The following is a 9,735-nucleotide window of genomic DNA, read 5'->3' on the forward strand; positions in this document are numbered from 1 at the left end:
GTTAAAGACTATATCTCTCATGGTGATAATATCCGTTAAGTATAGTAGCTAAATACGGAAGCTATTCGAGGATTAGTATCCGACGTAATAACCGATCTATACCTTCGGTTCTAGCCTTTATAGGCGGTTCCTTTTAGCTTAGGTATCGCGCGTTTTTATAAAGGCTTTATAGCCGTAAGCTTATAGGTGCGTAAGGTTAGGTTAATAGCCGCGTAGGCCTTTATATAGCGTTCGCTAATCGTTAATATATTATAGCGTCCTATTATATAGATATATAGTAGTCTTAAAGATCCTAGACTAGATAGATATAGGTAGATTAGCCCTAATCCTTATGGCCCTTGCCCTCCTTTTAACGATACCTTTAATCCGTTCTGTAATGCTATTCTAATCCTATAAATATAGTGCCGACGGCTAATCTTTTACCCCCTTAGTAGCGAGGAAAGTAATCATTTCTAGGTGCTAAAATATCTTAGAATCGGCGCGTAGAACGCGTGGCCTAATATCGAATTAGGCCTTAAGTAGGGTAAAAACGTCTTTTAAAGCGTATAGGATAAAGTCTTAGTCTTTTTTCTATAGGTAGTAATCCTATATATAACCCATATATATCTATAACGAATATAATAGACCTATATAGTCCGCCGCCAATTACTCCGCCTTTTCTAGATCGTGAAAATTAATAGCCAGGGCCTCTCTGGGCTTTAACGGGTAAAGGGATAGTATCCGCCGGATCTACGTAGGTATTTACGATTACCTATACGCGTTATAGTCTATTATACGAGGTCCCTTTATCTTTACCCCCTAAGTAGCGTTAACGATCTTTACGAGAGTATCGGTGCTATAATAGCCGAGGCGTTTATACCACCGTTATACTATAGTCTTCTACGGTTACCGCGGTTATCGTGATCTTCTATACGGGTTATCGCGGGGGTGCCTTACTAAGACCGCGAACGCAGTAGCGGCCGTGGCTTCCGCACACTTAATTATATACTAGCCGTGGATATCTAGTAGCTTATAGATAGGCCGGTTATCGGCGGAGCTAATAATAGTATTACTTAAGGTATCCTAGCGATAACCCTATAGGCGTAGCCAGTATTCCGAGTCGATATTAGTAACGAATTCCTTATAGTATATAATGTTATAGAGGCGTAGTAGCCTTTTTATGCCTAATAGGGATTATATATATAGCTTAACGTCTCCGTATCCGAGAATAGGAGCCTTATAAGTACCTACCTAAAGCGTTAATAAATTAACCGTGGGTGGTCTAATAGCTGTAAAACGGCCTTAATTATTAAAGATATAGATTAACAATCCTAAGTCCAGGATCGCGTAGTATAATAGCGCTCTAGCTTAGTTAATAGAAAGGGATATCCCCTATTCCTATTATAATCTTAATAGTATTATCGTACGATAACACGCTATCCCCTGGGTTAGGGGGGCTCTTAGTCTCCCCGTCGCGGTAATAAACAGGTCTTTATAAACTATAGTAAGCGTAGTATTATAGAGTAATCTTCCTAGACTTCCTCTATCTTATTAGCGGTAATAGCCCCTAAGGCTTCCCGCCTTTTCTGTATCGCGATGTCTACGCGGCCTTTAAAACTATAATCACGGATCTTCTTTTCTGTAACCTTTATAATATCTTCACGGCCACGCTAGGTGTAAGGGCGTACATCCGGCCTTACGTACTAATAGGCGGCGGTAGTATAGGTGTTTTCGTATATCTTATAAGGCCTCCCTATTATAGGAGGGATAGCCTTTAAGGATATATTACTATAAGGGCGCTTCCTATTATTATCGTTACTAGTAGTAGTAGTATCCTTAGTATCGGGGAGGTTCCTAAGGGTATTAAAGGTGCCTCTCCCGACTCTAGGCTTTATAGCGGTAGATTATAGGCTCTTTATATTACTAAGAACCGCACGTAGAGCCTTTACGAAGTCGTTAATCGTTAGCTTATTTTCCGTAATCTTCTCGTAGTTATTTACTAGGTAGTTATTACTTTATTCCTAGGCGATAGGTCTAATAGCTTTTAATATATTTTCGGCCTAATACTCCGCGCTTAATAGCTTTATAACGCCTATATATTTATAGTATATTATCGCTATTTTCTAGCTTACTACCTAGGCGTCCATATCCTTAGGTATAGCCTTTATAGGCGTAGTGTATTATCGGTATAGGACTAGGGCTTCCTTACGGAGGTCTATAAGTATTAGTCCTGCGTACGCGTGTAGGAGGGTAATCTAGGCCTATAGGTTATTTATAGTATTATTCTATAGCTAGGCGAGGAGGTTATATAACGTGGTATAGATAGTTCCTTCGATATAGGAATATACCTTATTAAATTCTTTCTACTACGTGTTATAGTCTACCTTTTCCTCGCGGTATACACGGCGGTCTTATAGGTAATACGTACGCCCTTTTTTAGAGAGGTTATTAATAGACGTAGGCGTCCTGGTTAGGGGCTTTTTCGTTATAGCCGTGGCCGTGGCCTTATAGCGGGCGGCCGTCTTCTTCTTACTAGTAGCCGTGGTAGCGGCCGTGGTAGCCGTGGCTTTTATAGTATCCGTGGCCTTATCGCCCTTTAGCGTGATAGTAGAAGACGGAGTAGCCGTGATAATAGTGGCCGTGGCCTCCTCCGTGTTAGGGTTTATAATAAGGGCTTTATATTTATAAATATTAGGGGGTATAGGTATAAGGAGGAGATAAGCGTTAGCCTCCTTATCGCTTAGCTTTAGATTAAGGTAATTATCCTAGTAGGAGGCCGAGTTACCGCGTACAGCACGCTCCTAAACTACTTAATCCGTTTAGTTAATAAGGGTAATAGCGGCCGCCTTCTATTCGGTGTTAGATATATTAGAAGATATCTTTATTAGATTATTATTTATCGGTTAGTTAATTAATAAGTAGGTTGATTAATCTTTTAATTACTCTGATTAGGTTAATAATAGTTATTTAAGAGTACTTATATAGACGTGATTACTTCTTTATAGTGGTATAGGAATAGCCTTATTAATATCTATCGTTTAGGCGTTATAAACCGGGCTTATAACTGTCGCACGTTAAATAAGTACTTATATAATTAACTTAGTAGAGCAGGAATCTTATATATATATATTATATAAAGTTATATCTAGGAGAGTCTTTTATTCCCTTAATTTAGGTGGTAAAGACTCTGTTATAAGTACTATGTTATTTAGATCTTATCCGGTCTTTTCCGGTATTTACCCTTATTATATCCTAATGCCCGAAGTCCCCGATATCCGGAGCCCTTAGTTATGGAGTGGATCCCCCCTGGATCCCCTATAGACCATATTGTTGTCCTGCCCATGCGATAATCAGACCGTCAGAGATTCCTGCCACCGTAATATTAGTGGTGAAGATTCTGTAAGTGTCCACCCGGATTACACTCTTGGCAATCCGGCCCGTTACGTAACCGAACAGACCATGGTCTGTTCGATAACAGCCTCGGCTATGCCGAGCCGATACAGTTTTACCCTGGAAGCTACCACAGTGTATCTCGAAGCATCAGCTCGACAAAACACATTTCTCTTGAGACGCGTCTCTTAACTGTCAGGCGAATATGGCGCAAGGGTATCTATATACTGCTGTTTCGTGGCAGCTCGGAAGTCCCATTGGCCATTGCTAACGTCCCAACAGGTACAGCATCTTTATCGGGCTCCTGGTCATTGTAGTTCTCTCCGTGGCTGCATGGTTTCTTGCACCCAAAAGCGAGAACCAAATGTTAGTGGTGACCCAGCTCCTCTGCCTAGTTTACACACATTTGGCTAATGGTGTTCCCATAGCATCTGGCGCTCTTCTCTCATTCTCGCTTTTTCGTGCTGCTATCTCATGTGGGCTATTACATTCCTAGCGCAACTTCATCCATTGATCGAACCCCGGAGAAGCGACTTAAGGAAAGAATATCTGCACTCTTGAATGTCAGAGACTCTGAACACTTGATAGATATGAAGGAGAGAAGGAAATACCAGGCCGCCACGGTCGCGGTTTCAGGCGGTTCAGCTGAAGTGTCCATCTTTGATGCCGATTTTAGGCGGGTATCACAAATCGACAGACCGGTACACAGGGAAACATAATCATTTAGACTTCAACGTTGAAGCCGGAGCTTGGGACATGGGAAATCGTCAATCGAGAGCAGGTATCATCGCCATGGATTAAAAGCAGTAATAAGAGACCCAGGCTTGGCCATATAAAAGTTACGAAAGTTGGTCCTATGTTCATTCCTGCATACGAAAACCACGTTCAAACATGCCGGCTGAGCGGTGCACAGCAAACGCACAATCACCCAGCTGCCAGTTGGCCAACCCACTCTCTCACATACATCAGTAACGCCCACAATGCCTTTCCGTCAGCTGTAATACTCGCCTCGCCCATGGAGTCAACGCTGTGCAGTCCGACAAGCCAAAGTACGCTTCGACCGACAACCCAGCGACTTACTGCACCAGTGGTTGTGAGTAATGCAGCGACCCCGTATCCACAATCAAGCAGAATCCGAAGAGCCTCGACGTTGTTTGCTACCACAGCCCAACCTAATGAGCGTGCGGCAGCCGGGACGTCATACTGCCATATTACCATCAGGATCGGAAATAGTTTGGTGGAAGACGAGACGAGCAATGCGGTCGACACGGAGTTGGGGCGCGTATAACGGGAAAGAAGCCTAAGAGCCACAACGGGGGACAGGCGAGAAGTGGATAGGAAGCGAATGCTGAGGTGGAAAGCGAGGGACGAGAGAGCGCAAAGAATCACTGCAGCGTCATCAGCGCAGAGCTTAGCACGAAGAGGGAAAGCGGTAATGGCAGGGCTCTGCCACTTACAAAAGAACAAATACTGGGACACGATGGACTGTTGAGCTAGGCCGCTGAGGGCTGATCCCATATCGGGAACATGAGCAGAGTCTGTCTGTTTCTCGACTCGCGCCCATGTCAGGTAAACATCAAACAGGAGCAACAGGAGCCCGAGCCGCAGGATCGAGGCCTAGCGAAAGTCAGTCATGCTTGGGCTTAGCAGCAAATTATGGGATGCTTTGGGTGGGTGGGCTACATCAAGACTATCGTCATCCTTCATCAATGTATTGTGAAGTAAATGACGATATACTTGTGGCTTAATCAAGACCAAGTCGATGAACAGGACAACAAAGTCATGTTCGACGTACTTGTCGCAGAAGCAACCACATTTCTTGCAGACAGTAAGCCTGATATTATGACCACTGGATTTGTCCCCAGCGCCCGAATACTGAGTCCAAAGTGTTTTGACAGGGTAACGGCATTCAATGCAGATAGGCATCGTCGCCGTCAATTCTCGAAAGATACTTCCGTAGGTCTTGTGTTCTGCTTGTGACTTAAGAGATCAGCAAAAATCAAAAATCGTTTCGACAAGGAACATATACGGATTTTAACAAGTAGCAGGCCATACGGTTGGTTCTCTAGTGATGTGTTGGCTGGAAATTCTTAGAGCATCTTTTCGGGATACCTATTCCTGTCGCGCAGACCTCCCTCGGGATGGAATAACCTAGGGTGGGGTTAGTCCGACTAGGGCACTTGGTTATTCTTATCTCAGCAAGCTCAGACTAACCCTGGGGCGAGTATAGCGTGGATATTTACCTTGTATAAAATTACCAGTGATATATGTATATATAGACCTATACGAAATATCTAGCTAATTAGAGGTCTTAATTCTATTAATCGTGAACTCGCCCGCAGGATAGTCTAAGGCAGGAATATCAATAGAACCGTGGGTAACGAATACTAGATCGACCCCTTTTTCGACTCTTAACTAAAAAACCACTATACCTTCGTTAAAACCGTGAATGTCTAGTAATTAATATCGGAAACATCAGTGCTTTTTAATTATACTACTATTACCGTAATCTGATAAGGATAAACGCTAATTCGAGTAGTAAGCAAAGTGAGCTTGTTCTTACCCTAAGCGGACTAAGCGAAGCCGCTAGCTGAGCCGCTAGCTAAGCCGCTAGCACCCTAGTTACTAGTTAATTCATTACTCTATCTATTTAATCTATTAAAGAAGGCGATAAAGAAGGCGATAAAGATAGAGACTAAGATAGAGACTAAGATAGAGACTAAGATAGAGAGCTTCCGCCTAGTAATATCGTCGAGTTAACACTTAACTTTTAGTATAAAGAACGTGCTAAAGCTCGCCGCTATAGAGCTAATACGATCTAGTCTATTAAACCCCTTATTACTTCCTAGGTTAAATCTCCTTATTAGGCCCGTCTTCTTGAGGAGGCTCTTACTAATAATTCTAGAGTATCGAACCGTATAAAGGCATAGGATGTTACTATTACTACGGACGATAAGTCGTGGGATAACTAGGCTTTTAATTCTCTTAATATTCGTTAAGAGCTAAAGGCCCTAAGGGATAAGAGTGGCTTTAAGGTATTCGACCCTACTAACGACTATAATATATACAATAGCGAGATAATAGTCAATTAGGTCTACGAGACGAAATAGTTAAATAAAACACTTTAAGTGGTTTATGATACTCTAAATATAAACGTACCTCGTCTTCTAGCCTTAATTAGATGGCTAATAATACAATAGAAGGCTTTGGCTAAGACTATAATAAACTAGATAGCGGCTAATATCGACGTTAACGAATAGCCTTCTGTATAGCTTATTATATCTTTATTACTCTCTAGCTATACCGAGAGAAGTATGCTATTCCTCCGATAAGGTATCGGCTTATACCTTTTATCTAATAGAACGACTCGACGTATAGTTAATAGTATAGCTCGACTTAGTATCTCTATATTATATAGATATATAAGTAACTTACTAAATCGTATATCGAAGACATAGTCATAAGTACTATAAGCCTTTTTTTATATTCTATAGGCCAGCTATTATACTAGCCGATATTGAATATATAGCTTATAACTCGAACGCTATTATAGTATACGATAAGTTCAACTTCTTAAATCTAGTTAGGGACCTAGCTAAATCTAAATAGAATTAGTTTATTACCCTAATCAACTCGTTAATCATATAATACCCCGAACTTAGCGGCCCTATTATATATCTCTAGGTCGACTTAACTATACCCTTTACTTAGAAGATAATACTAAACTACCTAATCCGTTATAAGCCCTTACTTAATAAGGCCTCCCGCTTTATAATCTGGTATACTATTACTGGTATCTTCCTATCTGATACGAATAAGTCTAAACTACTAATCGTTACAAGGGTTAGCTATAAGAATAGCCTATATCTATAGCTAAGTACTATATTTAAGAATAAAGGCACTATTACTAGGGTGTATATATTACACGAAGAGCTTTTTAGGGAACCCTCAGGTCTAGATAATAAGCAGACCGTTAATAAAGGTCTTATTCTTATTTATAGTGACTAGAAGATAACCTTATTTATTCGTAATATAAAATAACTATAACTCGAATGTAGGATCTCTTAGGAGCGATATAACTAGATACTTACTATTCTTATATTCTTCTATATCGAACTTAATATACTCGAGATACTATTCCGTAATTTCTAGGATACTAGTAATTATCGTTTTTAATCTAGTGTGTGTGTGTGTGTGTTTCTATTTAACGCCTTGGCAGTACCTAGTGAAGACTAGGACCGCGCTCCCTATTAGAGTATTGGGCGGTGCGGATTCTATGTATATATGCTAAGACTATATAGTGCTAAGCGCTTAACTCTATAACCTTTTTCACTAAAATAAACTTAATCCTATACTGTGCTATTAATATAGTGTATAAGATAGATTATTAATAAAATAATAAAGGGAATCTCGCTATCTCGCGATATACCCGCGGGGGCCTTTATGCCTTTCCTTCTCCGGTATCTATACCTCTATTAGGTTATAGGTACGCCCCTCCTTAAGGGTAATAGGTAAATCCTATCTAGGAATCCTGTTATATCGTTAAGGGCGACGAATACCACCCTATTCGTGAGGATCTTTATAAGGGTCTCCTTAGGATTAAATCTATAGGTCCGATCCCCGTTATTCTTATTATAGTGCTATAGCTAGGGTGGCTATTTACGGGTATTCGTGACCTTACGGTAATAGGCGAAGTGCTCCCGGGTCTTCTTATAACCGTAGCTATAGTCCGCGATATAGTCTTCGTGATATAATCGCCGGTAGTAGTCGTTAAAGTCTTTATGCTTAGTGCGTGCCTATATAAGGCGTATAAGTGTCCTACGAGGTAATCGGAGGTCCTCGGGCTCCTATCTTCTAAATCCTAGCTTTTTCTATAGCGTTATCGTGTAACCGCGGGGGCGGTTCTTTATATACTATTTTCGAAGCCTGGTTCTATAGTAATCTATAGCTTATACCTTAACGCTTGCCTAGGTCGGCCTCTCGTTCTTAGGTAGTATCCCCTATATATCTTCTATACTATATAGTTTATTAGCCCTCTTATTACCCGGTATCCCTATATAACCCGGTGCCTAGGGTAGCTAGGCCTTATTAACGAAGGCTAGTCGTTATTACCGAAGAAACTCGTACCTGGATAACTACGGGACGGTTCTAGCGAGTTACCTTATAATAGCTTAATTATCGGTATAGTATATTATATTGCTTATATCGGGTAGGCGTAATACTACTACCAGGCCTCTAGTTACTCTTATTACCTTTTTATTAAATTCCTCTGTATTACGGAGGTGTCCGCGGCTAAATGTGATCTCTTTTCCTCTGCGCTAGATAGAGAAGGCTTGGGTTATATTTTACCCTTTCTATAACCTATCCGAGAATATAAGGGTATAGTCCGGGGGTAAGGAGTCTAACTATATTATAAACACGGCCGCCGCTTTATCCTTAGGTCTACTATCGAATAGTATCCTCTCTTTCCACGACCTTCCGCTGAATCAGGGTTATACTAAAGGGTGCCCAGGGGGGGGGTTTATATATACTAAGTCCTTAGTCCGGAGGATTCTTAATCGCCGTACCGGTGCCTTAGTTTTCCGGGCGTCGCCGCGTATAACTAGGATAACGGTCTATATTACCGGATAGTCCTTATCTAAGCCTATAACCCGTATAGTATATCGCTAGCGGAGGTATTCGGCGTATTACTTTACGGAGGGTATACTAGACTCCTAGTATAGGGCTAATATATAAACTATCTTCTAGGTTGGTAGAACTACCCGCTTTATAGTTATCTATATGCGGGTTATTACCTATTATCTAGGGGGGTATCCCGGTAGGGACCGGCACTACTTTTTACTAATTATATTAGTGCATTCCTAGGCCGGTAATATATATCCTACCTACTAGATTTCCATAGTATAGTGCGTTATTATTAGGATGTATACTAGTACGGCTCTCCTAAGTAAGGCGGGGTTCGGGTGGTATAAGGAGCTAGTAAGTCCTCGAATATAGTTAGTAACCTTAAGGCCCTTCTTTACCCACGTCTTAACGTAGGAGTCGAATTTAAGTTTCCTATCTATATAGATACTAAGCTATCTTATCGGGGCCGGGTAGAAGCGGCCTTAGTGATCTATAGTATAGGCTACTTTAACCTCGTAATCGAATCGGGTTACCGATATAGTAAGGAATTAGGGGATCTTTTATTATAAGAAGAGCTAGGCTTTAGCCTTATCGAAGTCTAGTTCCACGGTATTGTCTATATACTATTAAAGTTATTATTCTAATATCCTAGTCACGGCCGTTACTACTTTATTAAGGTCCGTATAGGCGGCGATAATATATGAGTTATCTATATATCCGAATCAGTTCCCCTTATCAGGT

The 9,735-nt window shown here is 41.1% G+C and overlaps 2 protein-coding genes across 2 annotated transcripts; one reads left to right on the forward strand and one right to left on the reverse strand.

Annotated features, from left to right (window-relative positions):
* Positions 1 to 3,522: 3,522 nt before the first annotated feature.
* Positions 3,523 to 3,930, forward strand: SODALDRAFT_344307 (vacuolar ATP synthase subunit; the record flags this gene model as incomplete). Its single annotated transcript, XM_028613157.1, has 3 exons — positions 3,523 to 3,585; positions 3,652 to 3,735; positions 3,798 to 3,930. The coding sequence occupies exons 1-3, from the start codon at positions 3,575 to 3,577 to the stop codon at positions 3,928 to 3,930; spliced, it is 228 nt and encodes a 75-aa protein (XP_028467234.1). The 5' UTR covers positions 3,523 to 3,574.
* A 213-nt stretch (positions 3,931 to 4,143) lies between these two features.
* SODALDRAFT_332871 (Arv1-like protein) lies at positions 4,144 to 5,436 on the reverse strand. Its single transcript, XM_028611824.1, has 2 exons — positions 5,053 to 5,436; positions 4,144 to 4,986 (listed from the first exon to the last, which is right to left on the reverse strand). Exons 1-2 carry the CDS (start codon positions 5,293 to 5,295, stop codon positions 4,294 to 4,296), a joined length of 936 nt encoding a protein of 311 aa, XP_028467235.1. The 5' UTR covers positions 5,296 to 5,436; the 3' UTR covers positions 4,144 to 4,293.
* Positions 5,437 to 9,735: the final 4,299 nt, after the last annotated feature.

This window comes from Sodiomyces alkalinus, assembly GCF_003711515.1.
Source record: "Sodiomyces alkalinus F11 unplaced genomic scaffold SODALscaffold_4, whole genome shotgun sequence".
NCBI lineage: Eukaryota > Fungi > Ascomycota > Sordariomycetes > Glomerellales > Plectosphaerellaceae > Sodiomyces > Sodiomyces alkalinus.

What these genes read in the sequence shown, in the direction of transcription:
- SODALDRAFT_332871 (XM_028611824.1), bottom strand. Translation starts at nt 5,295, where the DNA reads ATGCCTATCTGCATTGAATGCCGTTACCCTGTCAAAACACTTTGGACT. An exon ending in AGGATGACGATAGTCTTGAT is followed by an intron (nt 4,987 to 5,052) that starts GTAGCCCACCCA and finishes GACTTTCGCTAG; the next exon opens with GCCTCGATCCTGCGGCTCGG.